This window comes from Rhynchophorus ferrugineus, unplaced genomic scaffold (genome assembly GCF_030347505.1).
Source record: "Rhynchophorus ferrugineus isolate W39M unplaced genomic scaffold, kcgeb_rfMv2 rfM7, whole genome shotgun sequence".
Classification (NCBI taxonomy): Eukaryota; Metazoa; Arthropoda; class Insecta; order Coleoptera; family Curculionidae; genus Rhynchophorus; species Rhynchophorus ferrugineus.
Window position 1 is genome coordinate 33,287,991 of NW_027472586.1, and position 25,936 is coordinate 33,313,926.

At 32.3% G+C, this 25,936-nt stretch overlaps 1 protein-coding gene across 1 annotated transcript in view; it reads right to left on the bottom strand.

Moving 5' to 3' along the window:
* LOC143199811 (uncharacterized) overlaps window positions 1–25,593 on the bottom strand; it is a 51,103-nt gene extending 25,510 nt beyond the window's left edge. The window contains exons 1-4 of the mRNA XM_076409920.1: window positions 25,517–25,593; window positions 18,097–18,243; window positions 16,158–16,363; window positions 14,419–14,568 (exon numbers count right to left, since the gene is read on the bottom strand). Of these exons, the coding sequence (XP_076266035.1) occupies window positions 14,419–14,568; window positions 16,158–16,363; window positions 18,097–18,243; window positions 25,517–25,530 (517 nt within the window). The 5' untranslated portion in view covers window positions 25,531–25,593. The remainder of the gene's footprint in view (window positions 1–14,418; window positions 14,569–16,157; window positions 16,364–18,096; window positions 18,244–25,516) is intronic.
* Window positions 25,594–25,936: the final 343 nt, after the last annotated feature.

Consider the following 25,936-nt stretch of genomic DNA (forward strand, 5'->3'; position numbering starts at 1 on the left):
TTTGTAGACCTTTTTATGGTGTACAATACTGTAGTACATTAATTTAATCTAACTCGTAGGGTTAGGCAGCGTTTTTGCTAATTGCTAAATAAGCCTAAAAAATTGGTTAATTTACAACATCACGTTAGAAACCTCTAAAATTAGCAATGTTGCCTTAGTATATTATGCATGTATTATATATATAAACCTTCCTCTTGAATCACTCTATCTATTGAAAAAAACCGCATCAAAATCCGTTGCATAGTTTTAAAGATTTAAGCGCACATAGGGATATAGGGACAGAAAAGGCGACTTTGTTTTATACTATGTAGTGATTATACTACTTTTTAGTTAAAATTTGTCCTAAAGATTGTTTTATTAATTGTGATTATTATTTATCACAACACAAACAACGCATAAAACTATCTGTTTTAAGGTAATAAAAGAAGTAACGTATGAAACTTTTGTGCGAAACAGTCAACAACGAACGAAATTAGTAAATAATTTAACTTTCTAGTACTTCATTCTATAGTAAAATATATTCAATTACTAAACATGGAGATGGTATGGTATTTCAGTATTAAATGTAATATCTTGGCACCAAAAATATTTTTCTTGTCGGATATAACGTGTTGGAACTCGTATTACTTGGCTTAGTTTATTGCTATGTTTCTTTGAAAGTAGGAATTTAATTTATTTAAGCACCTTCTCCTTTTTCAATAGATGAAGATTGAAAAATTGATCCTTCATTTGTTTTACGTGGTTTTGGTCGACTAATGTTCAAGGGTAGCCAAGATATTCACCGCCCTTCACACGGGCTGTACCTTTTTAAGCATTTTATACCTTTAATTATATAATAATATATAGAATAAGTACGGAGTTATCTATCATCACTAAGATATTTAATTGTCATTGGAAAATTTGAAAAGCCGCAAGTCCATTTCAAAATAAAATCCATGCAATGAATTTTTTAAACATTAACAATTGAAAAATCACTTAATAATCCCCACACAAAAATCACTTATAAAATTGAACACACATGACAGTAACATAACTGCAACATAACGAAAACGGAATTTTCGAAAATGTTGGGGTGAATTTAATGTAAAAGGTTTTTAATCACAGTGTACAACAATTTTAAGTTTATCCTACTGGTATTTACATAAAATAATTGGTTTTGATGCCACAAAACCGCAAACAACGTACATTACGATTAACGAATCATTTGAATTAACCGCGAACAATGACCAAGTTAATGAATTATTTAAACACCGTCTTACATTTTGATCGAAATAAAAATGCTTTAACACTCAGATGAGTGTGACCTATTTGTTTTAAATTAATAATATCTAAATTTGTACCGAGGAAATCATCTTTGCGTTAAGTTTGAAGAAGAAAGCGGTGGGAGGTTATAGAATGTTGCGTGAAGCTTTTGGCAACCATACTCCCTGGACGTCGTGTTTTCAATGTTCCAAAAGTGATTATTTTGACACAGAAGGCAAATAGCCCTCTAGACAGCGAAAAAAAAATTGAGTATGAGAATTTCGCGTCATTACTTGATACAACCATCAATGCAGATTGATATGGACCACCATTAATGCGTTTGAACCGAGTATTGTGCGAAAAATAGCCAGAATACGAGCAAAGATATCACAATGTTATTTTTCAGCATGACAACGCTGCTCCACCCTGCCTATTCTCCAGAGCTTGCTCTTTTTGGTCACTAATTGTATGATTACCAACATGTGAGTTGTGACTTGTCTAAGCAGCACTACACTTCTTATGAAAATGCGAGAAAATGGATTAATTCGTGTGTAGTCTCAAAAGATACATCGTTTTTGCGAGATGAAATCTGTAAATGGCCGGAAAGTTGGAAAAAGTAACAGATGAACAGTACCTTGAGTAAAATACATTCTATAGATTTTTCGCAATAAAGCTTCAAACAAAAGAATATTTTGAAACTAATTTATAGGCCAATAAATAGTACTTAATAATTGAACTGAGTAAGTAGTTGCTGCATTTTGGGTCTCTTACTAACTAAGGTTTATCCGGTTAAGTTTATATAGTTTACATAGGGGGTTAAGGTTTAATAGTATAAGTCGCTAATTTTATATGCAGCTCTAGGAGTGCTGTATGGTGATCTTGACCTCTATAGATCCCAAATTATCCGCTAATTTGAATCTATTTTTAAATAGTTTGATGACTACATTTTGAAAAATAAGTTTTATTTTTCTATATTATTGGATTTCCATAAAATATTCATTGGAAAAGATTTCGCATGGATCCATTCTTAAACGCTCCTGACTCTTTTCTGCCTAAAGTTCTCTAATGTTCCTCAGAGTCTGTCAGGATACAACAAGCCACGTTTTTATTCTTTAAAATTTTAACGATATATAAGGTCCGGTTACCATGTAGTATTTATTTTTTTGTTTCATCCTACCCTTATTCATCGGGCCATAAATCCAAAATATAATATAAAAGAAGCGGAGAAAGAGTTGACCTTTAAAACTTAATTAAAACCGCCCTGGACATTTAACCGTAACATTTTTGGCATAATTTATTTTTTAAAGCAAAGAAAGCAGCAGATGCTTTTACAGATATATTTGAGGTATATGGTTGCTGACCTTATAGCAGTATGTAATAAAAATGTTTTATAAGTGGAATTAATTTTTAGCATTTTATAAAATACCGCGTATATAAAACAGCATTATTACCTTCTGTAATTTCTGCAAATAAAACAGTATATGTTATGCCAGGGTAAATAATATAATTTATACTTTATCAGATATATCGGATTTTGTCCTGAATAAAGTGTAGTAAGTATTTTAGTGTGATAAAAAATGTCTCGATGCAATATTAAAACTTGTAAAACTGGACAAAATTTGTCGACAAAGAATTGAAAAACTTTTATAAAACACTTGCTCCTGTGTTATTTGATGTGCTAATTCCAAAAATAACCACCCAAGTATGACTCAAGTATATTAAAACGCATACAATTGCATAATATAAATATCTATGCTTCATTGTTGTAAGAAAACAAAAATTTTAATATAATTCTACAGAAAGCTAATTATACAGCCTACGACCGTACGGTGATGTCCATGCTCCTTGATCAACAAAGTGGACTGACAATTCTCTCAGTTTAGGTGTTTAGGAACATTGGTTGAAAAAGTAATTGCGTATATTAAAAACCTTTAAAACCGACAAGAAGAACATTTTGCGTGAGATTTTAGTAGTTGATATATAAAACTTATGTAGTATAGCGATGAGTAAAAAGGGAAATGAGGTTTAGATAATATATAAAGAAGTTGGAAAACCTCTTAACCATAAATTTATCCTAGCTAATATGATAGACAAACTAATAAATTTGTATCGGCCAAATGATGAGCAGTTTTAATTAAAAAAGTTAAAATTTATCATATAATGGATCATACTGTGAGATAATTACGAGCATCAGTAGCAATTATGATACTAAGTACATTTTCAACATGCAAAAACATAAAATTTTGGAAAATTAGCTTGGTTTAATTTGTCCCTTATTATTTGGATCTTTGGACAATATATATACCACAAAACATTTAAAACTCGAAGAAAGAAAAATAAGGGCATACAGTGGTTCTCTTTGAAGGTTTTTTTGCAACAGGATGTTTTATTGGTAAAGAAAAAGGAATTTAACTTTTCCAACAACATCAAGTGTAGGAACTCATAGTTTAAACTTGGTACATTATCAGCATCATCGGTAATTTTGTCTTTCTATTAAAAATGCGTAACATTACTGCCGACCCCATCTCCCAGATTATATAAGTTGATCTATTTAGCTACTATTTGTTCAAATTAGTGTTTTTAGTATAGTAGTTGACTTTATATGAAGATGACTGTTACGTAAAGCTCTGAAATACAATATATACATAAAAAAGAATTAAAATGGTAACCGATTTGAAGAAATGCTTGCCGCTATTTATTGGTGTACTTATTATGACATTCTGTATGATAATATGAACGAAAAAATTATAAAGTGGCTAGAATATATAATAAAATATTCACTAATGTGGTGGTAATATGGTTTTTCCTAACAGAAGAGTTTAAAGTTATTTCTCAATAAAACCAGATTATAGCGCGTCATTGTTTTACTCGCGTAATTGTAAATTTAGTCATATTATGCTCATATTAAGCTTATCTAAATTATTTTGGTGGTTCTTTTAACAAGTATGATGTGAAAAGACAAAGAACTTGACCTCTTTTTTACGGCATTTTAATCTTTACCACTCTTGTTCCCACGATAGCCTTTTCAAGTTCGTCAAGAGGTCGGCTCTAACCTGACGGCTGACGAATTTAGTTCATCTTGATGATAGCTCGATCAGAGATCAAATTTATGAATTGTATAAAAACAGTGAATTGTTTTTTCAGTATAATCATAATTTAATGCAATTATTTGATAGAAAACTTGGGCAAATGCAACTCTTTGAAGGATGTAGAATATTTCTTCATAGACTGTTGGTTAATATAAGGTTTATATCTATAGTGGTCTACTGGAACTTCCAGAAATTAATTTTAAAATAATACAATTTTAAAACGCATCTAATAAAATTAAAGAACACTTGTTATTTCGATTTGTATATTGAGATGAGACATTTAAAATTGCACGTTGGGTCGCTAGTACGATGATTATAGGAATAACATGAAATTAGAAAAAGTTGACGGACAAGGTAAACCTTAGAATAATACTTGATTAGGTTTTTTATTCATAATATTTATTAACAATTCATTGTAATTATATTATTTATCTTCTGGACTTCAGGACTGATTTTATTCTTGGTGCGGAGTTAGCTTTTCTTCAAGTCCAAGAGCGACTTAACAAGCAAATTGAAAATTCCCCGGCCTACTATAGTAAAACACATTTTTTGGGAAATATTAGTTTTTTTTTATTCAACATAATTCCTTCCAATGGTGATATACTGGTTATAGCGACCCTCCAACATTTCGATACCATTATTGTAGTGTGATTTGTTTGAGACCTGAGAACAGGATATAGTCGCTGGCAGCCAGATCTGGAAAATACGGTGGATGAGGAAGTAATTCGAAGCCCAATTCGTGGATTTTTGCCATCGTTTTCACTGAATTGTGACACGGTGCATTGTCTTGGTGAAGCAGCATTTTCTTTTTCTTCAATTGCGCCGTTTTTCGGCGATTTCGCCATTCAAACGGTCCAATGACGCTATATAATAGTGGCTGTTGATGGTCCTTCCTTTTTCCCTTCCTTTTTCAAGGTAGTCAATGAATTAACCTAATAATAACCTTGCCAGCCGACTGGTGCGTTTTCCTACGCTTTGGAGTAGGTTCGTCGTGTTCGGTCCACTCGGATGACTGTCGATTATACTTCGGAGTGAAATGATAAAGCCATGTTTCATCCATTGTCACATATCGACGCAAAAACTCGAGTTTATTACGCTTGGTCATCTTCAAACACTGCTCCGAATCATCAACTCGTCGTTGTTTTTGGTCAAAAGTGATCTCGCGCGGCACCCACTTTGCATAATGATATGATGTACACGATCAGTTGATATCTTCAGAGTGTCTGCTATTTCATTCAATTTCAGTTTACGGTCATTTACGGTTAAAATCATTTTGTAGATTTTTTAAATGTTTTCGTGGGTAACAACCTCTCTTGGGCGTCCTCTGCGTTCACCGTCTTAGGTGCTCATTTCACAACGTCTAAACATACTAATCCTTGATGGTTGATTTTCCTGGGGCAGTGTCCGGAAACTCTGGCATCAAGCCAAGTTCTTGCTTTGACTGTATTTTTTCCCTTCAAAAAGCAATATTTTATCAACACGCGAAATTCCTTTTTATCCATTTTTTCACAATAACAAAAGTTGCTTCACTCAAAATGTTATATTTCACAAACTAATGATCCGACAGCTGTAAAATTTATACACGCACCTTTCGAGGGTTAGGGCTAACTAAAAAACGTATGGACTTAATTCTAGTAGCGCCATCTATGTGTCAGGCCGGGGACAGTTTCACTTCAAAAATTTGTTCTATATTTTATATATTTGATTTTATTATAAAAATCGTATTTTCTCAGTCATCAATCTTTATCTACTATTAACTTTTTAAATTAAATAATGAGTTTATATATAGTTACTCAGGGATATTTTAAAATTATTATTCGCTGCAACCTCAACGAAAGAAATTTTAACAATCAGTGAGCTTCTACGGAAACTAGTCGAATAAAACAATCCATAGTAGTCAAATTAGTCGCACTAGACACGATTGAAAATAAATGAATGAAACAGTTCATACTAAAAAGTAGTCAATTACTAAACAGTCTATAGTCATTTTAACGCTATAACTAGTTAAATGTTAGTTTGCACTGATAAGAACATCTGTATGTGGCAGATATAAAAATATTCTTTCACTTTTCATCTATAACATTTTCGATAAACATAAACAAGTATTGATTCACTGAGTTCATGTCTATTCTATGAAACGTTACTCGCTCGCTTTCAGAACTTTACGATAAGCAGACTCCATCAAATACAACGTGTAAAAATAATTTTAACGCTTGTAACGTGATAAACAGTTTATCGTGGAGAACAACGGAGATCGAGAACCAACATTATTGAACGGAATGTATTGTTATTCGAGGAAGATCTATCTTAGATACAGTTATAAATGTCAATCGTCAACCGAGTTTTATTTTAATATTTATATTTTCTCGATATTTCTTTCCTTAAAACAGAGACAAAGTTATGTTCCATTCAAGGAAATTCTGTCGCATGAGCAATTTACTGATAAGGACGTAAAACAAACAATGGTTAAATAAATCAATGCTAAAAAAGCTTCTGGTTATAACCTAATTACTGGCAAAATCTGGCAGTGTTCTGGTTCATTTTTATATCTATTGTATACAGCTGACCTAGGGACCTCAAGAAACACTACTGTTGCAACATACGCTGATGATACAGCGGTTTTATCATCACATGAGGATCCAATATCAGCCACAAGAAACCTCCCATATGATATTCACCTTTTGTAGAAGGACATGTCCCTCAGTAAAATTAAATAATCATGAGCGTTAACGTTAAATATCTGGGAATGCATTTTGATCAACGTTTGACATGGAAAAAACATATAGTGATAAAACGCAAATAGCTTGGGTTTAAACTAAACCTAATATATTGGCTGGGTGTAAATCTAAATTATAATGATAATATGATATCTAATGAGATAAGAAGGTTTTGCTGTATGAGTTAATATTTAAGGTCATTTGGACCTATGGTATTGAACCCATAGAACATAACAAGTGTGATTTGAAGTGTTAGTACGAAGTATTCTGAAAGACTATTAGTACATCCCAATGCACTCGTCAAACAGTTAAATGTGGGCAATGATGGTTTAGTGTATAGGCTCAAACGCAAACTACCATACGAACTGATTAATAGACACAGGGAGTGAGATTTAATAATCTCTAGAATAAGTTACGATAGACTTTAAAATAAGTTAGAATAGTATCTAGAATAAGATTTAGATTATAAATTGTACAGCAGATCACTTACTGAAGTGATCTTCTACATGTAAGGATGGTTATATAACTGAAATCATATAATAATACTTATTGCCCACGGGCAGATTGTTGAAAATCTAAGGGAATAATAATTTTCAAAAAAATCAAGGAAATCAAAAATCGTTCCGAATATCTATGATACTTTTAATATTGGGTTATTTATGTTTTTTAAGGTTTGAACGATTATTCAATACCTGGGCTTCATCAAATGGCGAGTTTCTTCATAAAATATTAAAGTTTTGTCCCATTTATTATTTATTAGATCTCCATTTATTATGTTCTCTTTATTATTTAATATTTATTAGTGTTCATTTATTTTATTTTACTTATTATTTTCCAATTATTATTTTCTATTTATTATACTCTATTCATTATCTTCTACTTATTTATTTATTTATCCATTTATCGTTATCTGTTTTATTGTCGTCTATTTTATTATTTCTTCGAATCGTCGTATGTTCCCTATAATCCTTAAGTTATGGTAAATCAAGGATAATAGTTTTATGGTTGCAACTGTAAATATTTATAAATAATTATTACTATTTTATAAACCAGAAACTAAAGCCAAAGCGGCCAGAGCTACTGACGTGTGGTTATGATCTATGGACAATTTGAATCATACATAAACGCCATCGAAAGTGGTTTCTGCTGGCTCGTTCTAGCTGGAGCTGGAGAAGTGAGAGCACAATAGCAACGGTCTCGATATTTTATGTTGTTTTGTTAAATATAAGTTTTGTTTTACGCTCTGGTAAACAAAAGATAATAAGACTTTTGCAATAAAAAAAACTGGTGCCCTTAAACTTCCCTTAAAGTTGTAAGTTAGCATTGAAGGAAGGAAGTGTTTTGTGCCCGGATGCACAGATAGTGAGGAAATGCATCATCACTTTCTGTTAAGAAAGTACCCGGCGATCTTTAAGAAATGTGTAGAAAATATTAAAAATCTTAAACTGCTGTTACCGCGTGTGTCATAGACACTTTAGTGACACATTTAAACTTTCCTTTAAGTACTTATGAACAATTTAGTGCTGGTGAAAATAATACCACGGGCCCAGAATATGTACAAATAGAAGTGGATCAAAATGATATAGAAGGTAAATTGAAGGAGTCAAGTCAGGTTTCTGTTCATAAATGTTACCATTAATTTATAAACTGTCTTACTATATTTGTAGTTCCTATTTCCATCGTCCCAGGCCCACAACCAGGGTGTTCGAAGCAAGTGTTATTGACTTTTGAACAAACTCCAGTAGATAATGGTAAATTTTGTATTAATTCAGCCAGTACCCTCCTTTCTGCTCATTCTTAACGTCCATTACTTGATTCTATAACTTCAGTTTCAGATGTTCCTATAAGAGCAAAGTTTAATGTTGTACCATAGTGTACATCTCAGGTTATTTAGTAAAACAATTGAAAAAATAAATTAATTGTGATTTTTTTTTACATACAATAATGAATAAATCAGTAGATCCACAAATTGAGACTGGTTTTATATAGGCAAGACAATATATCTTGCCAGAGACTCCAACAAAATTGTTTTATTATACTGTCAATAGGTTTTTGAGCTATCTCTTATTTTATTCAGCGATTTTGCTACGTCGATAATATAACAAAATTTTTGTCAAAAGTTTAAAAGAAAGTAAATTTAAAACCATTCAATTGTACATTCCATAATGATCTTTTAGATAAAATATTAAAAGTAATAACACTATACGATACACTTTCGAGTAAAACAGGTGTACGGTATTTGAGAGGAAAAGACTCAAAGTTTGCTTTCAGTATAAGAAATGCACCAAATTTTTTGATTATGATTTTATATATATGTATATAATATTTATATATGATAGATATATTTATTTTTATATTATATTTATATTTTATAGATAAATTTATATTATATATTTAATTAAATTTTATTAAATAAATTTAGTTTTAAAAAAAAGTTTTTTATTTAAATTTCATTGGTCAATTACACATGACGACAAGGCTGTCACGTGGTAAACTTTACTAATGAGCCAATCAAATGTCTTCACAGTAAAATATTTTTCATACAGGGGCCTATAATGAAGATTTAAATTGACCAATCAAATTACTTGAATGGCCAATCATGACGCCCTCTCGATGTTGGGTAAAGCAAAACTTTTCGCCAGAGTCCCCTATTCAGTTATATCTCTATTACTCTAGGACTATTAATTATAAATTACCACCTTTAATAGTTCTATGGAAACGTGTGAGAATAAATGGTTTACAATACGTGTTATAGAGCGCGATTAATATTGCACTGAATATTCGCATTTCGTATTACTTGTAGTTATTCCCATATTTTTGGAACTAGTAAAAGTTTATGGCAGTTATGATTTAACGATTAAGAGAGGTATGACAATATAAAGTAACATTTGACATTATGTGTAGGTACAACAAATAAATGTGTCCGTTTTATCGAAAGGTATATTCAGCTGCTTTCTATGTGCTTCGTTTACAAGATATTTAGATTTTCGCAAGTACATTTTTTAGATCTATAATATAAACATCAATCAATCCATTTTTATTTTTAATAATTTCAATTAATTTGATATCTGGTGAACTCAGAACAGCCGAGAAAAATGTTCTTGCTTGAGAACTGCTGGTAATTGATATGATTCTGGCGCAATAGCATATCATTGTATTAGAAATAATTATAAAATGTATTAATATATTTCTGTAAACATTATTGGTATTAACTTCTAATTCATTTAAGGTTTTATTAGTAAATGTATTTTGTAACAAATACATACCAATACAACACAATAAATACATTAATATGCACGTAAAGAGTTAAAATGAATGTTTTAATTTATCATTTGTTAGTCAGTTTTTAGTCCTCATGTAGGATAAAAGGCATAACATATTAAAAAGAATACATAGAAAACAATTTTGAGAACAAACAAACAAAAAAAATTGATAGCTACTCTTTTAAAGATTGAATAGTAGAATAAAAAATCAATTTTATTTAAATAAATTTGATTGAAATTGAACAAGATTATATTAATTATTAGTGATTCTGATTATTAAATAAGATTTTGTATTAAATATTTTTATACTATGGGTTTAACTGGACTGGGCCTAAAGTCTAACGTGGGCTCCGAACCACGATCCCCAGCATTAAGCCTACCGATTGGCGAGTTTAGAAATTTTACTTTAGAAATCATCCCAGAAGACATCCGGTCTTACCCAGCCTGGTTACTAGCGTGACTGGGATCATTTTCCTTGTCGGATTTTACACTTTTGCCTAGAACATTCACACATTAAACAACCACATACATAAATTTACGACCATGTCCCAGCAGGATTCGAACCCGCAGCTATCGCAACAGCAGGAGGGCCGTCCAATCTCTTTTACCACTGCGCCATCAAGCCGGCAAAACATAAAAATTAAATAGATATATAGATGAAGTAATGAAAATATGTTGATAAAATTAAACTCACTAGATAATTTGCCTAGATGGAACACATAGAAGAAATTATGAATTACTAACTGTAATTTTTTAAACATTTAAATCGGTGATAAATATTAATATTTTATCAATTGTTTGAGTTATTTAGTTTATAGACCTAAGTTTTGAGAAGTTAATAGTTCATTTAATAATTATACATACATTGCTGTATTATAATTTCTATATTGTAAAAAATAAAGTGTATTCGTTATTGTTTTAATTAATATAAAAGTATGTATTATTTCATTTATTATTCCATACTTATGTTTATAACATAAAAATAAAGGAAGATTATGTAAAGTTATATATGATTTTTTGAATTTGTCATAGTTCTGAAAATAATATTACTTATGAAATTTTTATTATAATGTTCACCGATGTAGTAGTTTAAACTTATTAAAACTTTAAGAAACTTGTATCAATCTTTTCCTTCTCAATGATCCTAGCATAACATTGATTACACACAATAATACTGCTAATTATCAGTTTATTTCACGAAGATTATTAATATTCTAATTATTATTAAATTTTGCGTAAAATTCTTTGAAGTATTTCACCGCAATGACTAGAAAAATACGAAACAATCTGTAACTTACTAAAATTTTTATGGATATTAACGAATTACGGTTTAAAGTCTACTTTCTAAGACTATTCCCTTTCTTTTCTCTGGATAACGTTCCATACTATGCAGAAAATATAAAACCCGAACCTTGAATCTCCACATCGCACGTAACATATGTGAATATTTAATGAGTCGGTTTCCTATCGCAACCAGACCAATAATTCCCGCTAAGTATCCCCAAAGAGCACCCGTTCGAACGCCGGACGTGTCACCACTAAAAAATACGGTTCACTTACCTGCGTTCTTCAATCCATCCCCGCCGGTTTTCTTCAGCGAAGTCAGAAACCCGCTCATTTGTACATAGTTTCGTTCGGTTACATGGCCGACGGCACACTGACGCTGTGACGTAACCTCATGGATGACAACAAAAGACCACCGGACCACATACCGACCCCCTCAGCACCCCCGCGCCGCGGAAAAGCTCGGAAAGTTACGGAAAACGGGCACGTCTCGACGCCAGCCGTCGCGATATCGATTCGAGGCTTCCCGATCGATCGTTATATTAGAGATGTCGAAAAAATATCGATATCTCGATATATCCAGAATTGTTGAAAAATATGTCGATATTTTTGGTCGATATATCAATATATCGATATTTTTATTAGCCAAGATTTTTTGATGTTTTTTAATAAACCTTTAAAATTGATACTTAATTTTAAATATTTATTAAATATATCTCTATTTTTTAAATCTCACATATCTCACGTTAGATGTGCTTAGTAAAACCTTAATCTACAAATTAATGTATCACTACTGTTCTGTTGTGGTTGCACTAATAAACAAGCAAAGTTTGCAGTAGGTTATCAGTAGGTATTACCGAAATTACAATAAAACTAATCTACTTAAGCTAAAGTTAAGACTACACTTATACATTAAATAAGTTCATGTAGTTTGGTTCGCTTCAATCTTATGATTCCTTGCATGTTGTCCTGTAGCTGTATTGCTTCCACGTCGCTGTCATTTTGCAACCTTATTTCATGTTTTGGGGCGAAACCTTGGGTCACTTGGATCTGTGTATCCATTTGATTTGGAGGTCATCGTGCAGCCTTTCGTTGGTAACGAATCGTAAAATTTTGTTTTGGATGCGCTGGATTACCCGTTGGTTTCATTTTTTAGTGCAACCCCATATTTGTACCCCATAGGCCCAAACTTGATGATTGGCTGATAAACCAAGCTTTTGATTTTATGTCGAAACTGTCAGTGCAGTTGCTTGATTTGAGTCCAATCTGCTCTGCTTTTTGTCTAATATGATGTTTCCAATATAACTCATTATCGTGATATATTCCGAGGTATTTAGCTGATTCGGCTTGAGGAATCGGCATCAATCAGGTGATATAATTATGTTTTAGTCATTACGCTGCAACGCAAAATTAACATGGTCATATTTGGAGCTATTAAGCTGTATTTTCTAGTCTCTAGTACATTTGTAGATTTTATGAAATGCTACATGTGCTTTTTCTACAGCCTTAGACAGAGATACATATTTTGCCATTATAACCCTATCGTCGCCAAATGTTTCAAGTACTGTTTTTCATGCGAGACTAAATTTTCTTTCGTAAAGATATGATTCCAGCAGTCGACAGTAATTCTGCGGTAGCAATTTGCTCATTTTCTAAATTAATCTTAAATGCCGTACCTGGCCAAAAGCTTGTGAGATGTCCAGGAATATTGCAGGGTAGTATTTCTCTTCTTCGAATGTCTTTTCAACAACAGCTGTTACTATGTGCACTTGGTCGATAGTCGAGTGGTGATTTCGAAATCCAAACTGGAGATCTGGTATTTCTACAAATGGTTTAACACGTTTTAGCTGCAGTTTCTCAAACAATTTTGATATCGCAGATAGCAGCGAAATAGGTATGTAAGATCCAACTTGTGTCGGTTTGTCATAATTATTCGAGCAACCTTAAGACATTCCGAAACATGGTCGGAGCTTTTTGTGGCAGCTCCTTTAATAATAATAAATAATAATTTAATAACAATATTATCAGTTCCAGGAGCCTTTTTAAGACTGAAGTTGTTGTCAATTTCTATGGCAACTTCCCTTGGAGAAATCAGATTTACAGCTACATCGGGCTGATGAACAGGATTTATATCTTGTAGATTCTATATCATTCCGCAGGAATAGCTAAATGTTCTGCAAATAATTCAGCTTTTTTATCGTTACGTCGAACCCATTCATTTTGATCGTATTATATTATTAATTTAATATAATCTTGATCTAATAATTGCTCTTTTAAGTCTTATTTTAATTATCTATCATATTTTTCGATGCAACTCTATTTTTCTTTATTTTTAGTCTTTTGATTTGTGTGATTACTAATTCTATTAAATATTCTTTTGTCTACAGCATTTGTGGTTCTGTTCCATACTGATTAGTTGCTTCAATTGAATACATTGTTTTCATTCATAAGTGAAATTTTATCCAAATATTTAGAATATGTCGATATATTTTTGGGCTGATATTTGAATATTTTTATTTTTTTTTAAATATCCATATATTTTTTGTAAAATATCGATATTTTTTTTATAGTTCTTACAAAAAAACTATACCAAAAACGATATTTCAATATTTTTAAAAATATCGATATTATATCATTCAGATAACGGAATTGTCAACTATCGCGATTAGGAATGAGAAATAGGCCGGGTATAGTCGACGAGAAGCCTTCGCGCTGATAAACGAATCGATTTTTTAGTGGAAGAAAACGGATACGTCCCGCGTCGGTTGTCGAGACCGGCCCGGTTTGCGCTGATATTGATTTTCTGGTTATATATATACGTACGGTGGGTGAGGGCTTCCGTAATAACGTCGCATCTGGCCTGCTGTTGGCGCCGCAGAGCGTCGCGACGCTTCAGCTGACGAACGAGGACGCTGCCGGCTCTCGTCACGTGATCCTGTAAGTGCTGCACGATGCTTTTTAATTCCGCCACGTCTGAAACGTAACGATATCTACATAGAATCATTGCTGTAGCTGTTCAATATTTTGTTCAGCACCATCTATTCGTCAACAGCAGAACTACTAATTCGACGCCATTTTAATTAATGTGATATTCTAGTCTAGAAATTTGAAAAAATTCGATTTTTTAAAATATTTTCAAAGCTTAACCCCCAAGTTTTTTTTGCTTTTTGGTGATACGGCAACTTCTATAACAGCTGAACTTAAGATATTTAATATATTGATGACGTTTGGGCTTAGAAACTTTGGATTCTTGCTTTAACACGTATATGCGTCAGAAAACGTAGAGTTTCAATTACTAAGTATTTAGTTAATATTTTTAATGACCATGAACAACAACCATATGTTTAACGAATTGACAATATATTGAATACCAACTGAAACCAATACATTTGCTGTCAGGCGCGTCGAAGCTCGAATTGCGAGCTTCTGGTGCTTCTAAACAACCCAAAACAGCTCGTTTAAGTGAATTAATAACATAAAATGTTAATTTTATAGTATTAGGTGGTTGCATACCTTTTGATAACCGATATCTATTGGTGAATATGCTAATTACTAACAAAAATAACTGTTAACCAACTTAGTTTAGCTGTTTGATTATATGATTTCTCCACATAAAATAACATTTTTCTATTTAATATTATATATCTATTTGGTGTATATAAATAGCAAACTTAGAGCGATCAAAATTGAATTTTCTATATCCAATTCTTTAACCCATTAGCACATTAAATACTTTAAAACATTATGGTCATACTGCTGCATCATGTCAAATTAATTTGGATAAATATAAATATTTGTTCATTTCGGATCAGATGTATAGTCTGTTCGAAATAACAGAAAACTCACGACATCAAGATGTTTAATGTATTGCCTGCCGCAATGCTGTAAAGAGACATAATGCTATTTGATACGTTCGAACATGTAACCGAATTAGACCGCAAAAGTCGTCCGGTAGTCAAACGTCTGCAAAATGTTAATTATAATAACTGCAGACAGAAGGAATGATTCCCTGATGTATCTGAGTATCTCTTTATACATTGTTGAGTAATATAGGTTTTAAATGATGTAAAGATAACGCTCAAAGAAAACTAATGAAACTTCTGGACATTGCCTTTAAAAGAATACAATATTTAAAAGCATATAATAAAATCAACAAGGACTTATTATTTTAATTTGTCCATTTAGATGAGACATGGATATTTCACAATTGGATATTGGGTCACTCATAGCAATATGATAATAAAAATAGTGGTAAGACAAGAGTTCAGACTAAAAATGATTGACGAAGGTTATAACATTGGATTAATAATTGATTAGGTTCTTGTGACTCATAAAATGTATTAATAATTTATTGCAGATATATTGTTATTTATGTTAGAAGCATGAATTATTTTAGACCTGTCTGGATATGCGTAACGAAACATTGTCCACAATAGAGCCCTTCGCTTGGATTCACTCCATTGACATATTGAAGGAGAAATGGATAAATGGCAGAATTGCCTATTATTTATAGTATTATTTTAAATCCCATGAATGATCAACCCAGTATTCTAGTGACTTACCTCGTTCATGTAGGTTGATGACGTCTATGGGGGCGCTTCTCTGACTTTTACCGGACGTGGAATAGTAGTCGGTGGTATTGTTGGTGCTGTTGTAAATCTGCACCAGCAGTTCGTCGAGAAGGTCACTGGTTCGGCGCTTTAGTAACTCGGGAGATTGTTTCTCGATAGCTAGGTCGAAAGACTGAGTCCTTCTTGGTTTAATAGGCCTTAAATAACACTTACTGTTAGTTTTACTCAGTTACTTGGTGCTTTATTAGGAGGCACGGACAATGCTTATACTTAAGTTTTGGCTTTTAGAACATTGAATATACAGCGGGAGTATTCTTTTTAACAAGATTTAACAAGATTGTTTTGAAAATAACAAAAGTAGGGTCACGCACCATAACTCACAAACTTATGAGTAGAATATCATGAAATTTGCAGCGAATACAATAAAATTAGCGCCATATATCTGTTAGGTCCGGGAATTTTTAGCCCAACTGACACATTGATGGCGCTACTAGAATTAAATTCTTTTTTTTTTAGATAGCCCTAACTCTCAAAAGGATTAGTATGCCAAGTTTAGACGTGGTGAAATGAGCAGGGGAGACGGTGAACGAAGTGGACGCCCAAAAGAGATTGTTACTGACGAAAACATTTAAAAAATCCACAAAATTATTTTGAATGATCATACATTGAAATTGAATAAAATATCAGACACTCTAAAGATATCAACTGAATATATACATCATATCATTCATGAATATTGGGGTATGAGAAAACTCTGTGCAAAGTGGGTGTCGCGCGAGCTCACTCTTGACCAAAAACAACGACGAGTTGATGATTCGGAGCAGGGTCTGAAGATGATCAAGCGTAAAAAACCCAAAGTTTTGAGTCGATATGTGACAATGGATGAAACAAGGCTCCATCATTCCAATCGACCAATCGACGGTCATCCGCTGGCAAGTTTATGGCGTCTGTATTTTGGGATGCGCATGGAATAATTTTCACTGACTACATTGAAAAAGGAAGGAGCATCAACAGCGACTATTACATAGCGTTATTAGTCCTTTGAAGGACGAAATCGTCGCAAACGACCGCATTTGAAGAAAAAGAAAGTTCCGTTTCACCAAGACAATTCACTGTGTCACAAATCAGTGAAAACGATGGCAATAATCCATGAATTGGGCATCGAATTGCTTTCTTATCCATCGTATTCTACAGATTTGGGCCCCAGCGACTATTTCCTGTTCCCAGATCTCAAAAGAATACTCCCTGGGAAGACATTTTCGTCGAATGAAGAGGTGATCGCCTAAACTGAGGCCTATTTTGAAGCAAAGGACAAATCGTACTACAAAAATGGTATCGAAAAGTTGGAGGGTCGCTATAATCAGTATATCACCCTTGAAGGGAATTATTTTGAAACTAATTTTGCCTTTTTAACTTTTCAATTGACCTGTTACAGGCAATTATCGGAGGATTTCAAATTAATAATAAAAAAACCTAAAAATTTGGCACTTTCTGATTATTTATAAAATTAATTAATTAACAGTTGTTTTTGCTTTAATAAGTAAAGACAGTTTAGATGCTATAAAAGTTGAGAGCTCTTAATATAATCGTAGAATTTATCCTGTTCAGGTACCATTTGTTCCGGACTCTATAACATAGAATTCTCCAAATAGCGTAAAACTGCCTTCAAAAGAAGTTTATTTGTTTCGGTTCTTCGATCAGTTCTCAATCTATATAGTTTGGCAGAATTATTATATTATAGAATTGTTTTGCCAGAATAAAAATGCAAAAGGACACCCAACGGAGCAAAAACAAAAACACAAAAGCTTTTAGCCCAATCTGTTATATACATGTTTTACGGGTCTCATTAGTCAATAGGAAACGATATATTTTTAACATAAAAAATAAATAGATTTTCACTAATAATAGTGTTTATACATATTTTACGTACTTTCTGTTGTTCTGCTCGTACATCCTAATGGAGAAGTCCAACTGGTGGCTGATCGACTGACGCACATCGGGCGCAACTTCCGAGTTGACGCAACTAACCACGATGTCACCAAACACACCTTTTTGACACGTTTCCAGCGGTCCAATCCTAAAGAACGACATGGTTTGACATGCTAATTGGTAATGTTGGTGTCGTTTTTAGTTTTGTTTTTGCGATAGTCGGCATCCGTTTGTGATATGCGAAATGAGTTGGATGTATACGTGTACGTGTGTGTGAGTGTGCCACCGTTCGGCGTCGTCAATATTCCTCGCTGTTACTCTTTATCGCTAACGACTACAATAATGCCGAGGTGCTGTGACCCGAAAAAAGTTGCCCTATTTAACATCAAAAAAAAATCCACGATACTTTTTTACAAAGCTTGTTGCTGACGTAATCAGTTTATTTAATACAATTAAAAAACAATCGATACTGTTTGTAAAAGCGAGTTTCATTTGTTAATATTCTCTGATATATTTTTTCTTAAAGCACAGAGAAAGACATGTAGCATTCAAGGAGATCTTAAATCGTTCCGAATATCTATGGTACTTAGAATTCATTTAAGTGTTAAAAAAAGATTTGAACGTAATGTAAAGGAACTAGGCGCGATTGCCGCTTCTTTTTAATTGTTGCCGTTGCGAATACTTATTAACAGAAATAATTACGATGAATGACAACATTGTTGATCTATCTTCGGGGGTTGTATTTAACAGATGTGATCGCATCTTAGAGAGTTGACGGTAAAAAACCTATACGTCCATGCCTATAAAAGTTTCGATTTGCTAGAACTGCACATGTGCACTTTTCAATTCGTGATGTTAGACGAAGATGTACGAGTCATTTCCTGTATAAATTGTGAATGAAATGTACATATTCTTTCATGTACTAACTTTAAAAAAGAAAAGAGAAAAAATAATTACTAAATACTATTTACATGCAATTAATAATTTAATTTTAAACGAAGTAGAATTACTTTTGTATTTGAATGTTCTGTGGATATGTAAAAAGGAATGGAAAAATGGGATGGAATAATACCCCATATTTTATCGTATTTTAATATGTTAATTGATATATTTAAATAATCACTACATAGTATAAAACAAAGTCGCCTTTTCTGTCTCTATATCCCTATGTGCGCTTAAATCTTTAAAACTACGCAACGGATTTTGATGCGGTTTTTTTCAATAGATAGAGTGATTCAAGAGGAAGGTTTATATGTATAATACATGCATAATATACTAAGGCAACATTGCTAATTTTAGAGGTTTCTAACGTGATGTCGTAAATTAACCTATTTTTTAGGCTTATTTAGCAATTAGCAAAAACGCTGCCTAACCCTACGAGTTAGATCAAATTAATGTACTACAGTATTGTACACCATAAAAAGGTCTACAAAAAAGTCCGCGATGGTATATGTTTATCTTTTAGGGATAACCCACATTAACCATTTTTATTATTTACTTTTTACGTGAGAAAATGGCTTATTTACGAAGCTATTTTAAGCAATACGGCATTAATCCTTATCGAATTAAGTACCTTAAATACAGTGTACAATTAATATAGATCAATATGGTTCCTTACAGCATGTAAATTAAACAAATATTTTCGGAGATATTACAAATTTAAAATTTGCGTTTAAAAATGTGTAATGTAATAAAAATTGTATGAATTTAGATATTCCAAAGATAGTAGGAAATCTTCATAGTAAGTATAGGGGAAGAGGAATTGTTTTACTCCAAATTTAATGCGTGCAGGCCAAGGGCAGTAATGAATGAACCAAAAACACTAGATCGATTTTAATCATGTTTTCATTGAGTGACATAGGCATATATATTTTATGCCCGTGCAAAGTCGGAGCGGGCCGCTATGTTTTTATATACAACGTTCATATTTTTTCTGTAGTGTATTTAATTTAGTATCAGCATTGCACCCGTGCGAAGCCGGGGCGGGTCGCTAGTATACTATAATAAATATAGACAATACAATAGAACTTAAACAAAACCTAAAAACTAAAGATGTACAATAACCATAAATACTAAATAAAAATTAAACATATACCTAATCATAGAATAAAAAACTAATTTATGACATAATTAAAAATGATCGCATATAACTACTAGAACTTTTTTAAATGTTTTATTTATTATTGAACGGAAATATTTTTTAACAAAAATCGAGAGAGTAATCGAAATATTATCTATTATTGCCATAAAAACAGTCAAAAGTATTTTACTATTTATCATTTACAATTTTAACGTTTTTACCATATTACATTAACAATCTTGAAAAATATCGTTCTAAAATGCTGCTATATTAATATTTAATATATTGTTATTTAGAACCAACTACCAAAAAATAGCATAAAACTATATATTACATATAAATCATAAATAAATAAAGCATAAATTAGGTACATTTTTGTCAAGATCGCGGCTAGAACGGCAGAGCCAGAACGTTAAAAATCAATCGAATGAATCTAGTAGAACCAAAAATGGTAACTAAAAATACACGACTGAAACAGTCGATAGTAAATAGTAAAAAAATCAGACGGACCGAAAATATCGACTGAAAACTGTCACTGGTAAAAAGTAGTAAAATCAGTCGAACCAAAAATAGCGACTGAAACAGTCGATAGTAACAAGTAGTCAATTACTAAACAGTCGATAGTTGGCAACACTAGTTGGTATATAAATATAGTTAACGCAATCGATTCCCCATAAACATATCGTGTCAACATTCCTCTCCACTGAGTTCATGACTGTTGCACTGCTCACTGATTATATCATCGGTCTTTTTACACACGTCCTCCCTTCGGCATTATCTTTCATCGATACCACAAGTTCGGCAAAGCGGTAATCTGTCGCTTAATCTTCGCCCGGTGGCTGCACCCACTCCATTTAACATTCAGCTCGAATAAAAATGATAAAGTACCGACCAATTATGCAGTCACTGATCTCGCACGAATGCAGATTAACCCTTCAATGAGTCGTAGCGCATTCAATGAATTGATTCGGTTTTTTCGACTGATGACTTACTTATTCGCGGATATTCCGGTAATTTGCATGTGCTGTATGTTTTTTGAGTCATTGTGTTCATTGACAGAGGTGATATAGTGACGAAATTTTCTTTTAGTATGCTATTGTATTGAACTATTGGTAATTTAAAATGTATGAGTATGACAAATAGAAATTATCAATGAAAATAAATTTAATTTCAGTGTAATTAAAGGCTAATTAATATTAACATGCAATTAAAGTATTGTTTGCAAACAAATATAGTTGCTTCAACATCGATAATGTCTAAAACATTGGAAAATCTATTCTAATTCTTATAAACTATATGCAGCAGAAGTTCAATAATGTAAAAACTTGTATGAATCAGTTTTTTTTGTTCAAAATCAAAAATTGTTTCGAAAATTTATGGTATTTGCAAGCCAATCTGGTAATTCGATATATTAGATATTTTTTAATTTTGGAATATTTATATTTAGTAAACTGATAATGTGAAGTGAACTAGATGGGATTGCCCCTTCTTTATGTTTGTGTGATTTGCCGACTTTGCGAATATCCAGCAACAGAGACAATTACCATGAATGGCAACATTGTTGATTTTTCTCGTGGGACGCTATTAGCAGATGAGATATCTCAACATGTACACGTTAGACGTTAGAGCTTCATAAAAGTTTATTTGCGAAGACGTGACACTCACTACTATGATTTTACTTTGTTTTGTGTTGCACAACCAGACTTTCATCAAATGGTGAGTTCGTTCACAGAGTATTCCAGTTTTATCTCTTAATTTCATTAAATTTCAAATTGCATTTTATCTTTATCTAATTTATTATCTTTTGTATCTATTGTTTGTTTGTTGTTTATTAACTGATGTAACGGAAAACCGGAAGTCGTTCAGTGCAAAAACCGTTCAGTTTGCTTTTATTTTATTTAATATTGCAGGCAACTGGCTCCATGGTGTAGTGGTTAGAGCGTTCGGCTCACACGCGGAGGTTGCGGGTTTGATCTAACACTTTGTTGTTCTAGTGTGGTTAGAACATTTGTCAAATCACCTAGGTTAGGTAGCAGAGCCCGGGGTCTGAAACGGGGATTTTCAATTTTCGTTTCTTTATACCTATTTTTCCTCATACGGACTGCACCTTTATTTGACCTACCCATTGTAACACTTAATAAAATAACTGCGTAATTTATTGCCTAAATTTATAACACTAAAAAGAGGACAATAAAAAATTTTAACAAAAAAATTGAACCGATTTCCAAAAATAAATAAGTAACTCACTAAAATTTAAAAAAATCAAAGCTTATCTTTTTAACACAAAAAAAAACGTTTTTAAATAAAATATATATATAATAATTGTTGTAATAACTAAATAAAAATAAACAAAATCTTTATTTAACCTTCCTACTATACGTAATTTATATTCTACTATATACACATAAGTTAGCTTAACCCATACCTAACTTTATTTATCTATCTTTACCTAATATTGTAAAATATTACTTTAACTACTACTCAGTGTCGAGCCAAAACGATACAAAAATAATAATATAATTTTGAGACATATACAAAAAATCGAATTAGGAACAAAACAAATCTATTTTGTTGTTCGTACCGACTTCAAACTGATCAGTTGATAAACACTCATATTTGGTAAAAAAAATTTTAACGATAACATAAAGGAACTTGGCAGGATTGCCGCGTCTTTTTATTTATAGAATTTGTCACCTTTGCGAATACTTTTAACATAAATAATTACCATGAATGACAACATTGTTGAGGTTTCTTCGTGGACAGTTTTTGCTAGATGTGATATGTTTAACTCTCTCCAAGGGACGTTAGGACTTCATAAGATTTAATTTTTGAAGACGTGACGCTCAGAGTCACATCTTATTCTATTTCTTGCTGTGCTTTATGCCGCCTAACCTGAGTTCCATTATATGGTGAGTTTGTTCACAGAGTATTCCAGTTTTTAATTTTTAATTTCCATTTATTATTTATTAAAATATACATTTGTTGTTTTCTATTTATTATGTTATATTTATTATTCTACATTTATTATATTCTATTTATTATTTTCCATCTATTATTCTTCATTTGTTATTTTTTATTTATTATTCTCTATTCATTATCCTCTACTTATTTATTTATTTATCATTTTTCGTTATCTATTTTATTATATCTTCGAATCGTCGTATATACCCCACAATCCTAAATTATGGCTAATCAATGATAATAGTTTTATGGTTGCATCAAAAATATAAATTATAATAATTTTATAAATCAGAAACTAAAGCCAAAGTAAAGCCACCGAAAGAGGTTTTTGCTGGTTTTTGGTGGCAGTGTATCTAGCGTGTAATTTTTGGCTTTTCCCTTGTACGCATTGCACGTCTATAATAGCAGGAGATGGAGAAGTGAATGCACTAAATATATTGACGGACTAGAAGTGAGAAAAATAGCTGGAGCTGGAGAAGTGAGTACTACTAACCGTAATGGCAGGATCTTGTACGTCTGTTTTCGTGATCTCATTGAACGTCCATTATTATTAGTGTTAGGATATAAGCTGGTAAGTGGTGCGTCACCCTTCCTTCGTACCGTGTGCACCCGTGTCATGCTTCATCTTAGCATTATTTATCATTGCTATCAGTTACCATTAGTGTCAAGCTACGAATAATGTTTTCAGCTTGTGCTAATGCTAATTGGTCACACAAATTTTAACGGGAAATTTAAAAAAGTTGTGCTTATTTTATACTGATGCTTATACTGGGGAAAGTTTCTGTTTTCACAAATTATATCGAAAATCCTGAAAACCCATTTGAAACTCGAACTATCCCTTAAATGGCATTAGGATACTATCGAGATGAAATGCGGATGTCCTTGTCAATGCGCCTTGCTATGTGTACCATTGATGTTAAAACTGTAATGACTGATGCGCAAGCTATATGAGTTTAGAATGGGCTGTAATTCTTCGTAAATTGCGCGCACAGGTATCGTTGTCATTATATTTGAAATAATCGTTTCGTTCAATCAAATATTTTTATTTAAATAACTTAAATCACATTAGTTAACGAAAACTAAACTTGGTTTGAATTATCTCACATTGGCCATCGTTTGTTGTATTATAAACAGTCCCATCTCAGACTTCTTCCTTGAGCCGGAGTTCCAATATCTCCTTGATATATTCATCACAGATTCTCTTAAGTGGCCCTCTGGTCTTTTCCTCTCCGTCCACGCATCCCATATTCACTTCACCTGTTTTGTTTCCTCCATATAAGTGTTCGAACTGAACTGCCTCCTATCTTTTGATTCAATATTGAGGTTTTTTCTTATATCTTTAGATTCCATCCTGTCCAACTTCTGAGGTATTTTAGTTCTACTGTGTATATCTTCCTTTTATCCTTTCTTGACAATACCACTTCTGCCGAACGTTACGATTGGCTTCCATATTGCTTTGTGCACTTTCAATGCTTTGTATAATCCACGGTTTTTCTAATTGTGGCACTCATTTCATTCTCCTGGTTTCCATTACCTTCGATTTCTTTAACAAGTTATTTAAAAACATTTACCTATCCTATTTTACATATTTCTTTCTTCTGTCTCTCTCATCACTGACTTTTCGTTTAGCTTTTATTCATTGTAGTGACCGCTACAACGCCTTAAGCCACTACGTATTCACCTACACCAAGTTCAAAGGTTGGCAACGCTGGTGGATTGGTATCATGTGGTTGGCTATAAAATACCTGGCTATAAAAGACCACCACCCTTGTAACAGTACTACTTCCACAGGGCCATCGTACATCCTTAACCTTAACCTAATATCCTATCCATTCTCCTTTCGACCATATGTATCATTTAATATCACAATAAGCAAGTTTTTATCCAACCGGTGTTTTCAGTTCCCGTGCAAATTCCTTCGACAAAATAGTAGTGAGTGTTCGGGCAAACAATCGCATCGACAGCCATACATTCCCACCGACCAGACGAACATTCCTACATCGTTATCATTTCGTATTTTCTTAGTATCATATTTCATTAAAATAAGTCCATCAATAGTTATTATTAAATCATCCGCAAGAGCTACCCCCATATCCATTTTTCCATATTTTTATACCATATATAGTTAACCTGTCTTTTATTCGTAAATTTCGCAAGTGTAAACTATTCAAGAATTATTATTTGCTTGCATAGACCAGTTTAATAATTTCTTGGTATTTCAAAATTGATTAAACACATTAGAAAACAATAAAATGAGAAGAACACCACGACATACAGTATGAAAACAATTAATCAAAATGCATGACAAATTCGTCATCTGCTGTCTTATATATAACTTCGAATTAAGTGAAAAATAAATTGTTTTATCTTGCACACTTACCTATGATTTATCATTGCGGACGAATAAAGGGATAAATGAACAAATAACGAATAAATACTATGATATAATGACGTTGATGTGACATTGACTGTTGCTAATAAATTGTAACGAAAATATTTGTCATTCAAGTAGGTTAAAATTAGAGTAATAGAATCACTACCCAATAGGGGTCTCTGGAGAAACATTTGGCACTGCCTAGAAACTAGCATTACTAGCTAAATTTTCAATTGCGGCCGCAGTAAATTAAATATATTTTTATGAAAGTCTCTGACTGGTTCGTTAACAACAGAGTATATAGAGATTTAACTTTATATGCAACTCTGGAGAAATGTTTTATAATGCCCGATACCTAGTTGGTAATTGCATTTTTGATCCATTTTATTGTTTTGTTTGAAAAGCTGTACCTTGCCATTATTAACA